Source organism: Erinaceus europaeus, chromosome 16 (assembly GCF_950295315.1).
Source record: "Erinaceus europaeus chromosome 16, mEriEur2.1, whole genome shotgun sequence".
Taxonomy (NCBI): domain Eukaryota; kingdom Metazoa; phylum Chordata; class Mammalia; order Eulipotyphla; family Erinaceidae; genus Erinaceus; species Erinaceus europaeus.
The window spans coordinates 44,867,085-44,889,823 of record NC_080177.1 but is presented as its reverse complement, the minus strand read 5'-3'; the positions used below and the strand labels follow the sequence as shown (position 1 = coordinate 44,889,823).

The following is a 22,739-nucleotide window of genomic DNA, read 5'->3' as shown; positions in this document are numbered from 1 at the left end:
TAAAATAAATATTAAAAAAAAAAGATTAAAAAAAAATTCCACTAGGGAATCCAGGAGATAGTTCAGCTTATGTAATGCACACCTTTCATTCATGAAGTCCTGAATTCAATTTCTGGCACCACATAGGAGAATCATGGGCAGCACTGGACATGGTGGGAGCATGTTGTCTCTCCCTCTTTCCTGTCTCTTCTTCCTCCCACCCTCTTTTTTTTTTCTCTAAATAGATAGAATGTTTTAACTGGGCTAGGGAAGCCATTGAGCAGTACTATTCCCTGACTCTATACGAAAAGCAAACAAACAAAAACTCTTCTAGACCATCAATACTGATATGCCTTCCTCCAAAGCCCATTTAAAAAAATATTTATTTATTTCCTTTTGTTGCCCTTGTTTTATTGTTGTAGTTACTGCTATTGTTATTGATGTCATCATTGTTGGATAGGACAGAGAGAAATGGAGAGAGGAGGGGAAGACAAAGAGGAGGAGAGTAAGACAGACACCCGCAGACCTGCTTCACCACCTGTAAAACAACTCCTTTGCAGGTGGGGAACCAGGGGCTCAAACCTTACACCGGTTGCTGTGCTTTACACCACCTGCGCTTAACCCACTGTGCTACTGCCTGACTCTCAAAAGCCCATTTTAATTTATATGTAATCATGGGGGGAAAAAGAGATTGAAAATTTGGAAAGAAGAGAAAATTATTCAAAAGCTTGACAGTCCAGATAGAATCATGAATAGGTATTCTATGAAATAAAATATCAAAGGCACAGTAGTTCTTTGTATTTTGTTTGTTTTGCTGGCATTTCACATTCTTTGTTTTTCATCACTGGAATTCTGCATATATCTTAAAGGTGTTTGGTGTAAATATTTTTATTTTTAATAAATTAAATTATCCCATAAATCAAATTAAAGTTATTCCATAAATTAAAAAAATTGTTCCAGAATGAAATCCTGAAGTATGAAAGTTATTATGGATGTGCTTGTAAAGTAAATAAACTCTTCCCTAGGACTACAGTTTTGCAAGCTGTGAGTGAGCATAGCAGGGAATGTGTAAGGCATTCTTTAATTGGGACTACATCAAATTAAAAAGCTTCTGCACAGAAAAAGAAACCACCACCCAAACAAAGAGACACCTGACAGAATGGGAGAAGATCTTTACATGCCAGACAAAAGGCTAATAACCAAAATATATAAAGAGCTCACCAAACTCAGCAAAAAAAAAAAAAAAACCAATGGCCCTATTCAAAACCAGGGAGAAGCCCCACTTTCCAAAGGGAGGGTGGGTCAGCCTTACTAAGGAAGCCACTCAAAGGAAGGATGGTTCTGAAATGAGTGCCTAGCTGTGACTATGGACGGTGAGTTCAGACCGGACCTATGTCAGATCGATGGGATAAATGGGTAATTGTATTTATACTTTCTTGTATTTGGGAGCTACTTTCTACCCTAATCCAGCTTTCTAACTCTGTTCTAAATTCTGACATCATATTCCAAGACAATATTTTGTTCACTTGCATGTTAGCTATTACGCTCAGGCAAAAATTTCTAAAGTCATGGACCTTTTGGAACATACCTAAAATAGACTTCCTAGTTTATTTCCATTCAAAGACTCCTAATTTCATCTTCTTTATTTTACCTTTGGATCCGTGTTTATTAAACAACTTGCCCTGCTTTATATCATATTACCTTTCAGCCACAAGTTGCAGATGCTACTATGTTGCCATCCTGACTTCCCTGGGAAAATGACCTTACCAATGTGTTCCAAAGTCTCACTTCTCCAGAGCCCTAGGCCATTAGAGAAAGACAGAAAGAGACTGGGGGATTGGTTGACTTGCCAATGGCCATGACTGGTGGAGAAGAAAATACAGAAGCCAGACCTTCCACCTTCTGTAGCCAGTAAAGAATTTTGGTCCATACTCCCACAGGGATAAAGAATAGGGAACTTTCCAATGGAGGGGATGGGCCACAAAACTCTGGTGGTAGGAACTGTATGGATCTTTACCCCTGTTATCTTACAATCTTGTTAATTATTATTAAATCACTAATAAAATAAATAAATACAAATGGGGAACGGATATGAACAGAATATTCACAACAGAAGAAATCCAAAAAGCCAACAGACATATGAAAAATGCTCTAAGTCATTGACTGTCAGTGAAATGCAAATAAAGACAACAATGAGATATCACTTCACTCCTGAGAGAATGCCATACATTAGAAAATGATAGCAACAAATGCTGGAGAGGTTGTCGGGGTAACTGTTGCACTGCTGGTGGGAATGTAAATTGGTCCAACCCCTGTGCAGAACAGTCTGGAGAACTCTCAGAAGGCTAAAAATGGACCTACCCTATGACCTAGCAATTCTTCTCCTGGGGATATATCCTAAGAAGTCAAACACACCCATCCAAAAAGATAAGTATATACCTATGTTCATAGCAGCATAGTTTGTAATAGCCAAAACCTGGAAGCAACCTAGGTGTTCAACAACAGATAAATGGTTGAGAAAATTGTGGTATATATACACAATGGAATACTACTTAGCTATTAAGAACAATGAATTTACCTTCTTCACCCCATTGAGATGGAGCTTGAAGGAATCATGTTAAGTGTGATAAGCCAATAAGAGAAGGATGTATATGGGATGATCCCACTCAAACAGAACTTAAGAAATAAGAACAGAAAGGTAAATACAAAACAGAACTTGCACTGGAGTTGGTGTATTGCACCAAAGCAAAAGACTCATGGGTGGGGGATGGGGAGCATGGTGGACTATCAGGTCCATTGTAGGGGATTGGGAGTAGGGACACAGACCTTTGGTGGTGGAAAGACATTAAACTATATTCTTAAACTATATATTAAACTATATAGTGGGGGTTGTACCGTTATGTGGAAAACTGAGAAATGTTATACATGTACAAACCACTGGATTCACTGTCAAATGTAAAATATTAATCTCCCAATAAAGGGGAAAAAAGAAAGAAAAAACTATATTCTTATTAATTTATAATCTTATAAATCATTATTCAATATGTTAGGGGGAAAATAGATTAAATACCTCAAGTTCTTTAACTGCCTAGATTTCAGTCTGAGTATATATATTCATTTAATCTAAGTACTTAATGTTTCAAATTTGTAAACTGATTTGATTCTGATAATGGGCTTAAATTGTTAAAGCACTGCTAAAAAAATAACCTTCCCCCCCATAAATACTAAATTACCTACAATGTTAGACCAAACAGTACAGAATCAATTGATCCTGTCAGTATCTAAGATACAGTTATTTGTACATAGCATTAAATGATAAAACATGGTGAGGTAAAAAATGGTATGGTAAATCCTAACTGTAGGATTTTCAAAGTTAGTCAAGCTCCCAATTAACTAATAATAATAACTATTATTATCTTTTGCCTTCTTAAACTCTGCAAGGAACCTTCCACATTCTCTTCAAAATCTATTTCTCCCAGTCCTGGAACCACTGAGACTTTACTTATATATCTTGATGCCTCTCCTCTTAATCTCTTATATACTGATATACTCTGATATACTGCCTCTGTTGACCTAAACTAAATCAATGCAACCAGTGCCACCATGCCACATAATGCTGCTACTGCTTCTTCAATTCTAATTGTATCCAGAGATAACCAGGCCTGAGATGTCAACCTTCCAACTCCAATAATCTGGTGAGACTTTTCCTAACATATGGGACTACCTAGTTCTATGGTATACTTTCTAACAGATGGTGTACTTTCTAACAAGAGTTACAGATCCTAGATATAGGCTAGAGCCAAGGGGGTTGGGTTCATGTATACATGTATCCATAAATTAGGAGCAACTATATAACTCAAAGTAAAAGTGCTTAATAGTCCTCTGTGATCAGATTTTGACCAAAAAATCTAAGAAAGCAAGTAAGAAAGCCCCATAGAAGGCACGATAAATTGCCTAATCAAATATTTACTACTTAGGCCTAGTCACCCTCATCACACACACCCTACTTTACTTCCCTCAATCACTCTATCTACTCAACTAACTACACAAAAAAAGTAATAAGATATACCTCTTAATCTCTTCTGACAGCATCAGAATTACTGTCACCCCTTGATAATCTTTAGAAGAAACGCTATACAACTGGCCAAGATATATACTGGCTAAAAGTATGTATCAACTAAAGGACAATTATTGTCCTTATGTCAACTTTAATTAGAATAATCAAATAAGTAAATGCAGTAAAACATAAAGTTCACTTAGACCACACTAAAACCCTAGGTCTATTTCCTCCCTGAGGCCAGACCCCATAAACCTAATATGGGTTTGTGTTGTTTTTGCCGGGCTGGCTTCCTGGGTGGGTAACATGACCAGGGACTCATGGTTGAGCTGTAGGCAGTATCTCTTTATTCATGCAGGATGCAGCACAATCTAAGGTGAGCTAAGCTAAACTAACAACTAACTAAAACGAACAATGTTGTCTTTATATATACTTCCCAAGTAGGGTGTGAACAGGATGTGATGCAGAGAGGGTGGAGGGAAAAGTGACTGGTGAAAATCAGAGTGTGACAAGGAGAGGGGGCGGGGCAAAAACATATCATGAACCAGTGGGGATTGAACCAATGCCCTGCAGTGGTTATGTAAATAGAATATAGTGGTTATGTAAATAGAATACAGTGGTTATGTAAATAGAATGAAGTGGTTATGTAAATAGAATAGTGTTAAGCAGGGGGGATTAAACCAAATGAAACAGAAGAGGTTTTAGAAGCATACCGACAGGTTTAGGTACAACAAATGACACTCAATGCTTTAACAACTAGGATAGGGTTTAAGCTCATCAGATACAGAAAGTACTACAAAGGCTGGATAAAGGCAAGAGACCGGCTCACTTAATGATGGCCTTTATGGTCAATATGAGACCACCCTCTGTTCTGGGGGCCTAGTCAGGGCATCATTGGACTCTCACACAGATATGGTGGGCCCAGACTTCTAATAGATCCCTCTCTCTACCATCGTTGGTCACTTCCATTAGGAACATAATGTAAACCTTCTTGTGGGCCTCTCAAGGATCTTGCCTTCACTGTAAAGCAGCAATGGTAGGGATTGCCCCACTCTCTGAAGGGAGGTTGGGTCATCCTACTTAAGGAAGACTAGTCCTAAAATAAGTGTAACTTAGAATGGTCTCAGCTGTGACCATGGACTGTGAGCTCATACTGACACGGACGTAGAGGTTACACAGGTTCCTATGCTAAATGTAAATATATATGGGTCCTGGGTCAGATTGGTGGGGTCAATGGTTAATTGTATTTATATACTTTCTTCAAATTTGGGAGCTACTCTCTGCCCTGATCCAGCTTTCTAGCCCTATTCTCATTTCTGACATCATCTTCCCAGACAATATTTTTAGTACACCTGCATGTTAACTATCATTTAGGCAAAAATTACTAAAGTTATGGTCCCCTTGGAACATACCCAACATAGACTTCCTAGGTTCTTTCTTTTTTTTATTATTTAAAAAATATTTTATTTATTTGTTTATCTGTACAGAGACAGAGAAATCGAGAGGGGAGTAAGGAGACAAAGAGAGAGAAAGAGAGAGACACCTGTAGCACTGCTTCACCATTTGTGAAGCTTTCCCCCAGCTGGTGGGCACTGAGGGCTTGAACCTGGGTCTTTGTGCATTGTAGCATGTGCAGTTAACCAGGTATGTCACCTCTTGGCCAGAACTTCCTAGCTTCTTTCCACCCCAAGATCCCTAACCTCATCTGTGCCATTCCTACTTTTCAGGACCTGTTTATAAACACTTTGCTATATCCTTTATATCTTACTGCCTTTCAGAGACCATGTTGCAGATGCTACTATGATTCTATCCTGACTTCTCTGGGCAGACGATTTCACCAATGTGTCCTGGAACCTCATCTCTCCAGAGCACTAACCCACTAGGGAAAGACAGAAACAGGCTGGGGGTATGGATCAACCTGCCAACGTCCATGTCCAGTGGAGAAACAATTACAGAAGCCGTAACTCTCACCCTCTGCACCCCATAAAGAGCTATGGCCAGTACTCCTAGAGCAGGAGAAATGATAGGAGAAGATGACCAGAAGGTTCTGAACTCCAATTTCATCAAGACCCAGAGAAAGAAGAGAGAAAAGGAAGGACTTTTGGAAATATTAAAAGGTGTAGGTATAGCTTAGAAAGGAAGGGAACGCAGGGCCGCTGAAAAAATGGACTAATATTTATAAATATAGAGTAATAAAATAATAGTCAACCTGCAACTGTGACCTTGAGAAAACTAATGCAGTTTCCAGTGGAGGGAATGGGGACACAGAACTCTAGTGGTGGCAAAGGTGTGGAATTATATACCTGTTATCCCAGAGTTTTATAAATCAATATTAAATCACTAGTAAAAAAAAACACTCAAAGGTCCAATGTCTTTGTTCAACTTATTAACCATTCTGTTTTCAATTTATATTACATGTCATTGTTACATTACCAAAATAAAGCACAAGGAAAAAAGAATTGGGGTGGGGGTAAGAGTATTCTTTTAATTTTGGTCTATGCTCCCAGCGGGAAGAAATTTTAGAAGATAACTAGAGGACTCTGAGCTCCACTTCTATCAGGACCTTGAGAGAGAAGAGGGAAAAAAAGGACACTAACAAGTAATAGGTGTGGGTATGACTTAGAAAGAAAAGGAAGGACCATAGGAAAAATGAGCAATATATATCATAGATATTATAACTATTAGAGATAATAGTTGTAGAAATAATAGTCAACCCATATCTGTGACTTTGGGGAAACTATTGCAGTTTCCAATGGAAAGAATGGGGACACAGAATTCTGGTGGTGGGAATGACATGGAAATACACCCCTATTATCTTAATTTTTAAATCAATATTAAATCACTAATAAAAGTAAATAAAAATAAGTCTGCAATGGTATTTCCAGAACAATAAAAGAATAAATTTGTTGTTTTAAGTAAAAAAAAAAAAATACACACACGCACACATATTCTTTTCTCTCAAAACTTGTAAGGTCCACTGATTTTAGAAGGCAAGACAAAAATTCCATAGCCCTGGACCTTAAAGATGAGTTAAGTATCGCACAGTCAAACAATGCTGAGGACAAGGGTTCCCTGTCACTAAAGATCACATAAAACTGGCCCATTCACTCCTTCCACCTGCCTCTGGCCACTTGTCAGAATCTTTTTGGCTAGGCCACACTGACTGATGACTAGATTTGTGCTCTGCTCACCCATGTGAGGGTTAACACCTTTAAATTAAAGTCTCTGGGAGTCATGTCCCTTGGTGATACAGCATAAGCATCCTCCCCTGCCACTATCTGTAAGACTTCAATTGGTCCTCTTTGGGCTCCAATTTGCTCGTGGATATAAAGGCAACCATCTCCAGCCCTACAGTACTGTGAGGTATGATTTAAGGGGTAGTTATCTCCATGCAAGGGAAGGAGCAATGAATTTAGGTGCAGTGGGTTTGAATCTTGATCCTTCTTTCTCTGTCTCTTGCCAGTGTGCCTATAGGTGTGGACTCATATTTTAGAGCTTCCAGGTAGGAGAATATCTGAGGGAAAAGTTGCATGATCCTGTGCTGCGTAGTAGAGCACACACTGTTATCATGCACAAAAACCAGGATTCAAGTTTCTAGTTCCCACTTGTAGGGTGGAAGCTTTAAAAGCAGTGAAGCAGTGTTGCAGGTATCTCTCCCTGTCTCCTCACAGTGTTTTCTGTTTCTTACACTCTATCAAAAAGGAGGAGAAGAGGAAGAAGAAGGAGGAGGAGGAGGAGGAGAAAAGAAAGAAGTTAAGAAAAAGAATCAAGGAAAAAAATAAAGAAGCAGTGGAGCTATGCAGGCATCTAACCCTAGTATAATAGTACTGGTAGCAAAGGTTTGCTACAGCTTACTCACAGGATAGAACACATGGGAGAAACTATGAAAATCCCGTCTGTGTGTTATCCTGGAAGACATGTCCAAATTATGGTCTCTGCTTGCACAGCCATGGGGCACACATATCCCTGAAACTATCATCTGCAGCAGTTGATTCTACATTACTTCCCTAGCTGTTACTAAGCTCTGCCAGCTGCTGTCTCTCTCATGCTATCATTTAGATCCCAACCCTGTACAACTCTAGGGGGTTCCCTTCCCATTTATGGTCACCATAAATCTACACATTTCCAATGATACTTTTTCTGAGAGATGACAGTACAGGTTTCAAAGACAGAACAGCAAAAGGATGATGGGGATTAGCATCAGGAATCCCTACTCCAAATTCATATAAACTTATACACTACTGATATAAGGAGAATGCTGAATGTATACATATGTTACTTATGCTCATCAACTAAGATGATATTGCTAGAACTCTGCTCGGGCTCTTAGATCTTATATATCATGATGACAGACATCTTTAAAAGGGTAAAAATATTAAAATGTGAAACTCCATAAGAAGAAAAATCCATGTTCTAGCAGCAGTCACCTACAGAAACTCTATTGTTAGTGCAGAATATAACAAGAAGGTAATAATCTTTCTCCTCGATTCCCTGGGGCTTCCAGAAAGCTCTGGCAATCCTCAGAGTTGATAACCTTCCCAGGGGTGGTCACCATTAGCAAAAATTGGGGAGCTACAATCACAAATCCTGAACACCATTAAATGCAGTGTTCATAAATCTGACACAAATTCTGAGCATTTTAGAAGGAACAATGACAAACTAGATCACCTGTAAGGATAAGAATTGAGTTTCCATCTGTTTCATCTAAATAGGTCACAATGAATAACTTCTCATAGCAACAAAATGTTAATGATTTTTCCTCAGTCTCAAAGCTGAACTATACTTTTGATGTTCTCTTTTTTAAACGTAAGGTTTATTTATAATTTACACAGAGTAAATTTCATCCTTTTATGAGCAATTCTTTGGGTTAGAAAAATCCATAAAATCTGTAATTACCATCATAATCAAGGTCTAAAAAGTTATATCACCTCCAGAATTCCATTGATCTTTGTATAGTCAATCTCTAACCCTATCTTCTGATATTCAGGGACGTTTTATAAAACTGGATTGTATTATAATACAAATTTCAACATGGCTTATACTCCCCCTTAAATATTTATTATATTTCATTGACTATAAGACATTAATCCCATTATGTACCAAGATCTGAACACTCTAAAAAGGATGTGTCTTACAACTAGTAGCATTCTACCCTCATAGCTGAGGAAAATTCTTTTTTTTTTTAATTTTATTTCTTCTGTAGTGAATATTCTGTTCATATTCTCTCCACTCTTTTGGATTGGGCCATTTGCTATTTTGTTGCTACCTTTGGTGAGCTTTTTTTTTTTTTTTTTTTTGGTGAACTCTTTATATATTTTGGTTATTAGTCTTTTGTCTGATGTATGGGATGTAAAGACATCTAATTTTTTTTTAATTTCTTTATTGGGGAATTAATGTTTTACAGTTAACAGTAAATACAATAGTTTATACATCCATAGCATTTCTCAGTTTTCCACACAACAATACAACCCCCACTAGGTCCTCTGTCATTCTTTTCCAGGATGTATACTCTCTCCCCCATCTATCCCAGAGTCTTTTAAAAGAAAATTCTTCATGCTAGAGATACAGAAAATAATCTGTGATGCATGGGAAAAACATTAGTAAAATATAACATTGTGTTTTATTTCATAACACTTATTGAATACTTACTACATGCTAAGCATTCTACAAAGCACTAGAAATGCAAAAATGACCTTGAGATGGGGAACTAGATAAGCAATTTAATTAATGTGACTGTGATTATAGCAGGAGTTTACCCACTCACTAGGACTAAATAAAATTATCTCAAGACTGGCTACCCTTCTTCCCTTAGGCAAAAATCCTTCCAATTCATATCCTTCCATGTACACCAAAACTAAAAATGAAGAAATTACCATTCAGTTTCATTCTACTCATTCTAGAAATGAGTTATTGCCACACTATCTGACATATAGCCTAGGAACAATCCAATTATTTCCTTTATAATAAGCCTTTGTGGTTGGAAAGTCCCATTTTAGTGCTCAACAGCTGCAAGGCTCTTATTATGATATCAAAAGACAAGTCACTGAAAATAACTGTTCAATCTGAAAGGCAGATGCCCCAAATCTTTCATAGTTCCCAAATTCTTCAAAGTTCCCAAATTCTTCCCTGGACTTTTTTTTTTCCCTTTATTGGGGGGGGGATTAATGGTTTATAGTCAACAGTAAAACACACAGTTGGTACATGTGTAACATTTCTCAGTTTTCTGCATAATACTCTAACCCTCCACTCAAGTCCTCCTCTGCCATCATGTTCCAGGACCTGAATACTTCCTCCCATCCAGAGTCCTTTACTTTGGTGCAATACACCAAATTCCTGGATAACTTTTAAAGGGGAATATAAAGAAGAAAATTCAGTGCCCTTACCTGGTTCTTGAAATTGTTCGTCATTTGACAGAGTTCTAGACAAGATCACTATCAATGCTTCTTTAAACTGGTCAAAGTGCACCTAAAATAAACAATCAAAAAAAAATTTTAAATAATTTCCATAGTCTTAAAGGAGTGAATCCATCTATAAGGCACCATAACTGTAGGCATCCTGATAGACTTATTAAGATTTTCTTAATTTCTCCAAAGCACTGAAACGGAAAATGAGCTGGTCATTTTTACCATTCCACTGAAATAAGCACTAATGTCAGTATTTACTCAACCCAGGGGCCAGGAGATAGCTCACCAGTGGAGCTCACACTTTACCACAGACATGGACCTGAGTTTGAGCCTCCAGTACCACTTGGCAGCATCATTCACAACACAAGGGGGGGGGGGTGCAATGAATAGTGGAGCTATGACATCTCTCCTTTTATCTCTATGTCTCTCCCTCTCCATCTCTCTCTATGAAGTTGAAAGGAAAATAAAAAGTCTGCCAGGAGTAGTGGAAATGCACAGGCTAAAGGCTCCAACAGGAAGTTACAAATAATCAAAGTGCAAGGATCCTGGTTCAGGCCCCTGGCTCCCCACCTGCAGGGAGGTCGCTTCACAGGCGATGAAGTAAGTTTGCAGGTGTCTATCTTTCTCTCTGTCTTCCCCTCCTCTCTCCATTTCTCTCTGTCCTATCCAACAACAGCAGAAATTAAAAAAAGAAAAATCAAATACATAAGATTTATTCAAGCCTTTATGGGAAATCTGTATTCCCCTCTTATAATGATATGTTCAGAACATTCAGCCCCTTGTATTCTTCCAAACAAGGCTAGAAGAGAAAAATGTCAGGTTAGATATTATGGAAAAAATTTCCAAGTAAATACCCTAAAGATGCTTTACTCTCTAAAAAGAGTCTAGAAAGGAGTAAGTTATCTTTTGAGGATGATTTGAATATAGTCTTGCCTGGGGCAAGTATGTAATATTTATCTGCAGAGGTCTCTATGATTTTATAAACAAGCAAAAATCAATAGCAAACACAAAGGATGAAAGAAACCTGGAAAGCATTATCCTGAATTCTTAAAACTGCAATTACCTCAACTGAAGTCGGAAAAGGCCTGGAGTTTTGTTTTTATACAGTACATAAGAATTTACATGCATTAATGAGTACTATACATAAACACATATATATTAAACAGAATTTCTAGCAGAGTATTTAATAATTATGAGTATTTCAGAGAAATACTTCCTTGTGATTAATCATTACTTACATTATTTTTAAAATTTCTTTATTGGGGAATTAATGTTTTACATTCAAAAGTAAATACAATGGTTTGTACATGCATAACATTTCTCAGTTTTCCATATAACAATACAACCCCTACTAGGTCCTCTGACATCCTTCTTGGATCTGTATTCTCCCTACCCACCCACCCCAGTCTTTTACCTTAGTGCAATATGCCAACTCTAGTTCAGATTCTACTTGTGTTTTCTCTTCTGATATTCTTTTTCAACTTCTACCTGACAGTGAGATCATCCCATATTCATCCTTCTGTTTCTGACTTATTTCACTTAACATGAATTTTTCAAGGTCCATCAAAGATCAGCTGAAAATGGTGAAGTCACCATTTTTTTTTTTTTTTTTATTTAAGAAAGGATTAATTAACAAAACCATAGGGTTGGAGGGGTACAACTCCACACAATTCCCACCGCCCAATCTCCATATCCCACCCCCTCCCCCGATAGCTTTCCCATTCTCTATCCCTCTGGGAGCATGGACCCAGGGTCATTGTGGGTTGCAGAAGGTAGAAGGTCTGGCTTCTGTAATTGCTTCCCCGCTGAACATGGGCGTTGACTGGTCGGTCCATACTCCCAGTCTGCCTCTCTCTTTCCCTAGTAGGGTGGATCTCTGGGGAAGCTGAGCTCCAGGACATATTGGTGGGGTCTTCAATCCAGGGAAGTCTGGCCGGCATCCTGATGACACCTGGAACCTGGTGACTGAAAAGAGAGTTAACATACAAAGCCAAACAAATTGTTGAGCAATCATGGACCCAAAGCTTGGAAAAGTGGAGAGGAAGTATTAGGGAGGTACTCACTGCAAACTCTAGTGTACTTCTGCTTTCTTACTTTGGTGCCATACTTCAAACTCAGTCAATTTCTGCTTTGCGTTTCTACTTTCTTTTTTTTTACATGCATAACATTCCCCAGATTCCCATTTAACAATACAACCCCCACTATTTCATTCATCATTTTTCATGGACCTATATTCTCCCCACCCACCCACCCACCCCAGAGTCTTTTACTTTGGTGTAATACTCCAATTCCATTTCAGGTTCGACTTGTGTTTTCTTTTCTAATCTTGTTTTTCAACTTCGGCCTGAGAGTGAGATCATCCCGTATTCATCCTTCTGTTTCTGACTTATTTCACTTAACATGATTTTTTTAAGGTCCATGCAAGATCGGCTGAAAACGGTGAAGTCACCATTTTTTACAGCTGAGTAGTATTCCATTGTGTATATATACCACAACTTGATCAGCCACTCATCTGTTGTTGGACACCTGGGTTGCTTCCAGGTTTTGGCTATTACAAATTGTGCTGCCAAGAACATATGTGTACACAGATCTTTTTGGATGGATGTGTTAGGTTCCTTAGGATATATCCCCAGGAGGGGAATTGCAGGGTCATAGGGTAGGTCCATTTCTAGCCTTCTGAGAGTTCTCCAGACTGTTCTCCACAGAGGTTGGACCAATTGACATTCCCACCAGCAGTGTAGGAGGGTTCTTTTGACCCCACACCCTCTCCAGCATTTGCTGCTGTTACCTTTTCTGATGTGTGACATTCTCACAGGAGTGAAGTGATATCTCATTGTTGTCTTGATTTGCATTTCTCTGACAATCAGAGACTTGGAGTATTTTTTCATGTGTTTCTCGGCCTTTTGGATCTCTTCTGTGGTGAATATTCTGTCCAAGTCCTCCCCCCATTTTTGGGTGGGGTTATTTGTTGTCTTGTTGTTGAGTTTGGCAAGCTCTTTATATATGTTGGTTATTAAACTCTTATCTGATGTATGGCATGTAAAGATCTTCTCCCATTCTGTGAGGGGTCTCTTGATTTGGGTAGTGGTTTCTTTTGCTGTGAAGAAGCTTTTTAATTTGATGTAGTCCCATAGGTTTATACTTGCCTTAGTCTTCCTTGTAATTGGATTCGTTTCATTGAAAATGTCTTTAAAATTTATGTGGAAAAAAGTTCTTCCAATATTTTCCTCTAAGTATCTGATAGTTTCTGGTCTAACATCCAAGTCCTTGATCCACTTGGAATTTACTTTTGTATTTGGTGAAATACAGTGATTCAGTTTCATTCTTCTGCATGTTTCAACCCATTGTTTCCAACACCATTTGTTGAAGAGACTCTGCTTCCCCCATATAATAGTCTGGGCCCCTTTGTCAAAGATTAGATGTCCATACGTGTGGGGCCTCATTTCTGGGCTCTCAATTCTATTCCACTGGTCAGTGTGTCTGTTCATGTTCCAGTACCAAGCAGTTTTGATGACAATGGCCCTATAATACAGTTTGAGATCTGGCAGTGTGATGCCGCCGGTTCTGTTCTTTTTTCTCAAGATTGTTCTGGCAATTCTAGGTCTTTTCTGGTTCCAGATAAACATTTGTAGCATTTTTTCTATTCTCCTAAAAAATGTGCTTGGGATCTTGATGGGGATAGCATTAAATTTGTAGATGGCTCTGGGTAATATATTCATTTTGATGATGTTAATTCTTCCAACCCATGAACATGGAATATATTTCCACTTCTTTGTGTCTTTTTCAATATCTTTGAGTAGTGACTCATAATTTTCAGTATACAAGTCTTTCACTTCTTTGGTTAGGTTTACTCCTAGATATTTTATTGTTTTTGTTGCTATAGAAAAAGGAACTGATTTCTGGATTTCAATTTCTTCTAACTTAGTGTTTGCATAGAGGAATGCCACTGACTTTTGAATGTTAATTTTATAGCCTGACACCTTACTGTATTGCCTGATGATTTCCAAAAGCTTCTTGCTGGATTCCTTAGGTTTTTCCATGTATACTATCATGTCATCTGCAAATATGGAGAGTTTGACTTCTTCTCTTCCAATCTGTATGCCTTTAATTCCTTGCTCCTGCCTGATTGCTATGGCAAGAACGTCCAACACTATGTTGAATAGTAATGGTGATAGTGGGCAGCCCTGTCTAGTACCTGATCTGAGGGGAAATGCTTCCAGTTTTTCACCATTGAGTATGATGTTGACTGTAGGTTTGCTATATATAGACTCCACTATCTTCAGGAATTTTCCATCTATTCCTATTTTTTGTAGTGTTTTGATCATAAAGGGATGTTGTATTTTGTCAAAGGCTTTCTCTGCATCTATTGATATGACCATGTGGTTTTTGGTGTTGCTTTTGTTGATGTGGTGGATCACATTGATTGATTTACGTATATTAAACCAACCTTGCATGCCTGGGATAAACCCCACTTGGTCATGATGAACAATTTTTTTGATATACTGCTGTATCCGGTTGGCTAGAATTTTGTTCAATATTTTTGCATCTATGTTCATCAGAGATATTGGTCTGTAGTTTTCTTTTTTGGTTGTGTCCCTGTCTGCTTTTGGTATCAGGGTGATGTTGGCTTCATAGAAGCTGGCAGGGAGTATTCCAGTGTCTTCAATCTTCTGGAAGACTTTGAAAAGTAGAGGTATTAGTTCTTCTTAGAAAGTTTTGTAGAATTCATTTGTAAAACCATCTGGTCCAGGACTTTTATTTTTGGGAAGATTTTTGATAACTGTTTCAATTTCATTAGCTGTGATGGGCCTGTTCATGTTATCCACTTCCTCTTTACTTAGTTTTGGAAGTTGGTAGGTATCTAGGAAATCATTCATTTCTTCCAGGTTCTCTAGCTTGGTGGCATATAGTTGTTCATAGAAGCCTCGCATAATATGTTGAATTTCTGCAGTGTCTGTTGTGATATCTCCTCTTTCATTTACTATCCGATTTATTTGGGTCTTCTCCCTTTTTTGTTTTGTGAGTCTGGCTAAAGGTTTGTCGATTTTGTTTACTCTTTCGAAGAACCAACATTACTTTCATTGATCTTTTGTATGGTTTTCCTATTCTCAATGTTATTTATTTCTGCCCTAACTTTAGTAATTTCTGTCCTTCTGGTTGCTTTAGGATTCCTTTGTTGTTCTTCTTCTAGGTCTTTAAGATGTGCAATCAGGCTGTTTATTTGTGCCTTTTCTTGTTTCCTAATGTGTGCTTGTATAGCTATGAACTTCCCTCTTAGGACTGCTTTAGCTGTGTCCCAAATATTTTGATAGCTTGTGTCTTCATTTTCATTGAACTCTCGAAACATTTTGATTTCTTCCTTGATTTCCTCTTTGACCCAGAAGTTGTTAAGAAGTGTACAGTTGAGCTTCCACATTTTGGCACTGTTACTAATCTTTTGTTGATTGTTAAGTGTTAGTTTAATTCCACTGTGGTCTGAGAAGATGCTTGGGATGATTTCAGTGCTCTTGAATAGGCTGATGCTGTCTTTGTGGCCTAACATATGGTCTATCCTTGAGAATGATCCATGTGGATTTGAGTAAAATGTGTATTCCAGTTTCTTGGGATGAATGACTCTGAAAATGTCCAATAGTTCTAGTTTATCTATCTCTTCATTTAGCTCCCTTATGTCTTTACTGATTTTCTGCCTGGATGATCTGTCAAGTTGAGATAGTGGGGTGTTGAAGTCCCCTACTATGATTGTGTTACTGTTAATATATTGCTGTAGCTCTTTCAGTAGAAGTTTGATGTATTTAGATGGCTTCTCAATGGGTGCATAGATATTAATAATTGTTAAGTCCTCTTGATTGACTGATCCTCTGAGCATTAAGTAGTGTCCATTCCTATCTTTTTTAATCTTATCTATTTTAAAGTCTATCATGTCAGATATGAGAATAGCTGTTCCTGCCCTTTTTTGTGGGCCACTGGCTTGAATGATAGTTTTCCATCCTTTCACTTTAAGTCTGTGTTTGTCTTGTTGAGTTAGGTGAGTTTCCTGTAGACAACATATTGTTGGGTTGTGTTTTCTGATCCATCTTCCTACTCTGTGTCTTTTAATAGGTGAATTCAGGCCATTGACATTTATTGATATCAAAGATTGAAGATATTTTAACGCCATTCTTGTAGAGTTTTAGAGTGTTTTGATATATGTCCTATTTGTGGTGGTCTGGTTGTTTATAGGAGACCTTTCAGAACTTCTTTCAGGGAAGGCTTGGTGATGGTTGCTTCCTTCAACTGTTGCTTGTCTGAGAAGGTTTTGATGCTTCCATCTAGTCTGAATGACAATCTAGCAGGATATAGTATTCTTGGGTGAAAGCCTTTCTCATTGAGCACTCGATAGATATCTTGCCATTCTCTTCTGGCCTGTAGTGTTTGTATGGAGAAGTCTGCTGCTAATCTTATGGGTTTTCCTTTGTAGGTGACTCTTTGTTTTTCTCTTGCAGCCTTAAGGATCCTTTCTTTATCCTTATTCCTTTCCAATCTAATTATGACATGTCTTGGTGTCTTTAGGTCTGGGTTAATTCTGTTTGGGACCCTCTGGGCTTCTTGAATCTTTATGTCTTTGGTGTTGTCTAGACTAGAGAAATTTTCAGCTATTATGGCCTGGAGTACGCTTTCTTCCTCCCCTTCTCTTTCTTCCTCTGGTAAGCCAATAATGCGTATATTGTTTCTTTTGAAGTCATCCCATAGGACTCTGTTGTTGTTTTCAGTATCTCTTAATCTCTTTTTGAGATCTCTTACTTCTTTTTTAGTTGTCTCTAATTCATCCTCAATCTTGCTAATTCTGTCTTCAGCCTCATAGATTCTATTCTCTCTGCCCTCTACTGCTTTCTGGAGTTCATCTATTTTGTTGCTCTGCTCTGATACTGTTTTAGCTTGTTCAGCTAGTTGCCTTCTTAGCTCAGCGATTTCAGCTTTCAGCTCTCTAATAACCATGAGATAATTAGAATTTTCTTCCATATTCTCATTTGTTGTTCCTGCATTTCTGATTACAATTTTTTCAAATTCTTTACTCACTCCTGTTATTATTTCCTTAGCTAATGTTTGGATGTTGAACTCGTTGTTTTGTGCTTCACCCTCTGGAGGACTTTTAGCTGGACTCTTGTCCTGGTTCGAGTCTCCAATATTTTTTCTTGTTGTTTTAACCATTTTATATAAGTTAACAGTTTTTTCAATCCCTGAATTGGAGTTCAGTGGTGTAAAGGCCTCTTTTTTTTTTTTTTCCCCTGTAGGCTATGGGAGCCTGAGGGCTTTTAAACTATCAATAGGCTTCTTAGCTTAATCACTGACTCCTGACCAAGAGATAAAGCAGGGTGTGGCAGAGATAATCCAGTGGTTATGCAAAGAGACTTTCACAGCCCCTCAGCTATGCCACCGAGATTTAGGTCTTCTCCTGAGTTCCCCGGTTAGATCTCTGTACCCTGGTGTCCCTCCCTGTTGCTGCTCCAGATTCTGAGGGTAGTAGCAATGGAGACTCAGAGTTGCACTTGGTGAGTCTCTAGGGAGTCCTTTCCTCCCTTCAGCTGTCCCCTTGTTGGTGGAGCAGACTGGAGGTGGTGTCTCCACTGACAAACTGTCGAACTGTTAGCAGTCACTTAATCTCTCCTTAGGCCCCTCTCTCCTCTCTGTCAGCAGCCACGCGTGTTTGTACTCACGGGTGATTTAGTGGGTTTCTGTGGTCATTCTAGTCCTGTCTTGTTTCGGTCCGGGTGGTCTCCTTTGGTATTCCTAGTTGATCCGGGAGAGGAGAGGAGAGGAGAGAAAGCGATCTGCTGCTCGTAGCTCCGCCTCCGGAAGTCGAATCCCAAGTCACCATTTTTTATAGCTGAGTAGTATTCCATTGTGTACATAGACCACAACTTGCTCAGCCACTCATCTTTGTTAGACAGCTGGGTTGCTTCCAGGTTTTGGCTATTACAAATTGTGCTGCTAAGAATATATGTGTACACAGATCTTTTTGGATGGGTGTGTTGGGTTCCTTAGGATATATCCCCAGGAGAGGAATTACAGGGTCATAGGGTAGGCCCATTTCTAGCCTTCTGAGAGTTCTCCAGACTGCTCTCCACAGGGGTGGGACCAACTTACATTCCCACCAGCAGTGCAGGAGGGTTCCTTTGACCTCAAAACTTCTCCAGCATTTGCTGTTGTTACCTTTTCTGATCTATGACGTTCTTACAAGAGTGAAGTGGTATCTCATTGTTGTCTTTATTTGCATTTCTCTGACAATCAGAGACTTGGAACACTTTTTCATGTGTTTCTTGGCCTTGTGGATCTCTTCTGTGGTGAATATTCTGTCCATGTCCTCCCCCCATTTTTGTATGGGGTTATTTGTTTTCTTGTTGTTGAGATTGGCAAGCTCTTTATATATTCTGGTTATTAGCCTCTTGCCTAATACATGGCATGTAAAGATCTCCCATTCTGTGAGAGGTCTTTTGGTTTGGTTAGTGGTTTCTTTTGCTGTGCAGAAGCTTTTTAATTTGATGTAGTCCCATAGGTTTATGCTTGCCTTAGTATTCTTTGTAACTGGATTTATTTCATTGAAGATGCCTTTAAATTTTATACAGAAAAGAGTTCTGCCTTCGTCTTCTTTGTAATTGGATTCGTTTCATTGAAGATGCCTTTAAATTTTATACGGAAAAGAGTTTTGCCTTCGTCTTCTTTGTAATTGGATTCATTTCATTGAAGATGCCTTTAAATTTTATACGGAAGAGTTCTGCCAATATTCTCCTCTAAGTATCTGATAGTTTATGGTCTAACATCCAAGTCCTTGGTCCACTTGGAATTTACTTTTGTATTTGGTGAAATATAGTGTTTCAGTTTCATTCTTCTGCATGTTTCAACCCATTTTTTCCAACACTGTTTGTTGAAGAGACTCTGCTTTCCCCATTTAACAGTCTGGGCACCTTTGTCAAAGATTATACGTCGTGCTGGCATCTGGAACCTGGTGGCTGAAAAGAGAGTTAACATACAATGCCAAACAAATTGTTGAACATTCATGGACCTAAAGACCAGACTTCCTTGGACAGACGACCCCACCAATGTGTACTGGAGCTCCACTTCCCCAGAGACCCACCGTACTAGCGAAAGAGAGAGGCAGACTGGGAGTGTGGATTGACCAGTCAATGCCCATGTTCAGCGGGGAAGCAATTACCTTCTGCAACCCACAACGACCCTGGGTCCATACTCCCAGAGGGATAGAGAATGGGAAAGCTATCAGGGGAGGGGATGGGATATGGAGATCGGGTGGTGGGAATTGTGTGGAACTGTACACCTCTTATCCTATGGTTTTGTTAATGTCTCCTTTCTTAAATAAATGAAAAAATAAATAAAAAGAAAAGATTACATGTCCATCGGTGTGGGGGCTTACTTCTGGGCTCTCAATTCTATTCCACTGGTCAGTGCGTATATTCATGTTCAGTACCAAACAGCTGTGATTACAATGGCCCTATAATACAATTTGAGATCTGGGAGTGTGATGCCACCAGTTCTGTTCTTTCTTCTCAAGACTGTTTTGACAATTCTAGGTCTTTTCTGGTTCCAGATAAACATTTGTAGCATTTGTTCTATTTTCCTAAAAAATATGCTTGGGATCTTGATGGGGATAGCATTAAATTTGTAAATGGCTCTGGGTAGTATATTCATTTTGATGATATTAATTCTTCCAACCCATGAACATGGAATATCTTTCCAATTCTTTGTGTCTTTGTCAATTTCCTTGAGTAGTGACTCATAATTTTCAGTATACAAGTCTTTCACTTCTTTGATTAGGTTTATTCCTAGATATTTTGTTGTTTTTGTTGCTATAGTAAAAGGAACTGATTTATGGATTTCAACTTCTTCTAACTTAGTGTTTGCATAGAGGAATGCTACTGACTTTTGAATGTTAATTTTGTAGCCTGACACCTTACTGTATTGCCTGATGATTTCCAAAAGCTTCTTGCTAGATTTCTTAGGTTTTTCTATGTATACTATCATGTCATCTGCAAATAGGGAGAGTTTGAATTCTTCTCTTCTAATCTGTATAAGGCCCTGAGTTTTAAGTAACTACTGAGGTTGAATTGGGATATTACTTTGGTTAAAGGGGAAAATGGTTTTCTTTTTTTTTTTTCTTCTTCTTCTTCTTCTTAACCATGTACAGGCATTTTTCTTATAACAAAAGCTTATATTATCTGACCATGGAGCAAATGGGAGAGATGAACCAAAGTTCTAGGTTGATAATGTGGCACCTATTTATACAGAAGGACATATGCAAATAGAAGGTTGGTAAATTTATAGTTTGCCTAGAAACTTAAGTATAGGTAAACACTAAAATCACTTCCAAATTATTTTTGGAAAAGAAGCAAATCTCAACGATTGTCTTAACGACGGAAGTCAGTGCAAATCAATGCAAAGGAAAGGAATTCACTGAGATTCATATCATAATTATTAACTATGTTTGCCATTTACCACATCTACCAAGCATACGGTAAATTTTGATTACATTTTGATTATCTGAAATTGTTTTTCAGAAACATATCCTTTAAATTATTTTTTGAAATATTTTAAAATAATTTTATTTATTCATTTATTTTTACATTGGATAGAGACAGAAATCTAGAGGAAGTGGGCAGATAGGGAGGGAGAGGGAGAGAGAGCAAGAGAGAAGGAGAGAGAGAGAGAGAGAGAGACCTCTGTAGTGGTGTTTCACTGCTCATGAAGCTTCCATCCTATAGGTGGGGACCAGGAGCTTGAACCCAGATTGTTTGCACATTGTAAGGTACATCACCACCTGACCTCCCGTCCTTTAGATTCCAAAGTTATAAAGACTAATACAATCTATGGAGACTGAACAAAAGCCCATCCAGGAAGGCAGGGCATCTGTGAAAGAGTCAGAATGTTACAATCAATAAAGTGTCAAAAGACTATAAAGATATAAACTGTGATAATTAAGTTTCACAGCTGACAAGTCATTGCAAAGTCTAGGTGGAAGGCCAGGCCCTGCTATTGTCCTAAAGTCAGGGTTCTTCTTCTTCTAGCGTTTGCCCTTCTTCCGTAGCCAGTCAACAGCGTCAGGTTGAACCTGATGTAAAGTTTCGAGACCTCCTTTGAATCTGGAGAGGTGGCAGTCATTGACTATGTGGGTCATAGTCTGTCTGTAGCCGCAGGGGCGGTTCGGGTAGTCTCTGGCTCCCCAGCGATGGAACATAGCGGCGCACCAGCCATGGCCTGTTCTATAGTGACTGAGGAGGGCCCAATCATAACGTGCTAGGTCAAAGCCGGGTTGACGCTTGCAGGGGTCTGTGATGAGGTGTTTGTTCTTTACCTCAGCTGACTGCCAACTCTGTTTCCAAGAGACTGGAACAGAGAAGTTCAGTGTAGGCATAGGGGACCAGATTGGGTGACGAGACGTCAAGCGTTGGACAGGGTGGGCAAAGATATCCGCATATATTGGCAGGTCTGGTCGAGCGTAGACATGGGAAATGAACTTAGATGATGCCGCATCCTGACGAATATCTGGCGGGACGATGTTGCTAAGAACTGGCAGCCATGGAACCGGGGTGGAACGGATGGTTCCAGAAATTATCCTCATGGAGGAATATAATTTGGAATCGACCAAGTGGACATGGGGGCTACGGAACCATACTGGGGCACAATATTCTGCAGTGGAATAGCATAATGCCAGAGAGGATGATCGTAGTGTGGAAGCGCTCACGCCCCATGAGGAGCTGGCCATTCTTGCAATGATGTTATTCCTCGCGCCCACCTTTGCTGCAGTTTTTATGAGATGTTCGTGAAATGACAGAGTGCGATCGAGAGTAACGCCAAGATAGACTGGCTGGGCTTCATGCCGGATTCTCATATCACCAAGCTGCACATTAAGCTCACGCGAGGCCGAGGCATGGTGTAGATGGAAAACAGATGATACCGTTTTTGCAGTGCTAGGGATTAGTCGCCATTTTTTACAGTAATCAGATATCAGAGACATGTCTTTCGTGAGTGTTTCCTCGAGGATGTCGAACTTGGATGCCTGAGTTGCACAGCAGATGTCATCGGCGTAGATGAACTTCCTTGAAGAAGTTTCTGGGAGGTCATTGATGTAAATATTAAATAGCGTAGGAGCCAGAACAGAGCCCTGGGGGAGGCCACTTGAAACAAGTCTCCATCTGCTAGACTTGTCACCCAGATGCACCTGGAATCTTCTGTTTTGGAGAAGAAACGATATAGTGTTGGCCACCCATGGAGGCAGGCATCTTGAGATCTTGACTAGGAGACCACGGTGC

At 39.0% G+C, this 22,739-nt stretch overlaps 1 protein-coding gene across 13 annotated transcripts in view; it reads right to left on the bottom strand.

The window, feature by feature from the left end:
• The window catches only part of NIN (ninein), a 155,051-nt gene that overhangs the window by 108,669 nt on the left and 23,643 nt on the right, over positions 1-22,739 (bottom strand). For all 13 annotated transcript variants that reach the window (XM_060174987.1, XM_060174993.1, XM_060174988.1 and 10 more), the window contains one exon: positions 10,420-10,501. In XM_060174987.1, coding sequence (XP_060030970.1) covers positions 10,420-10,501 — 82 coding nt within the window. The remainder of the gene's footprint in view (positions 1-10,419; positions 10,502-22,739) is intronic.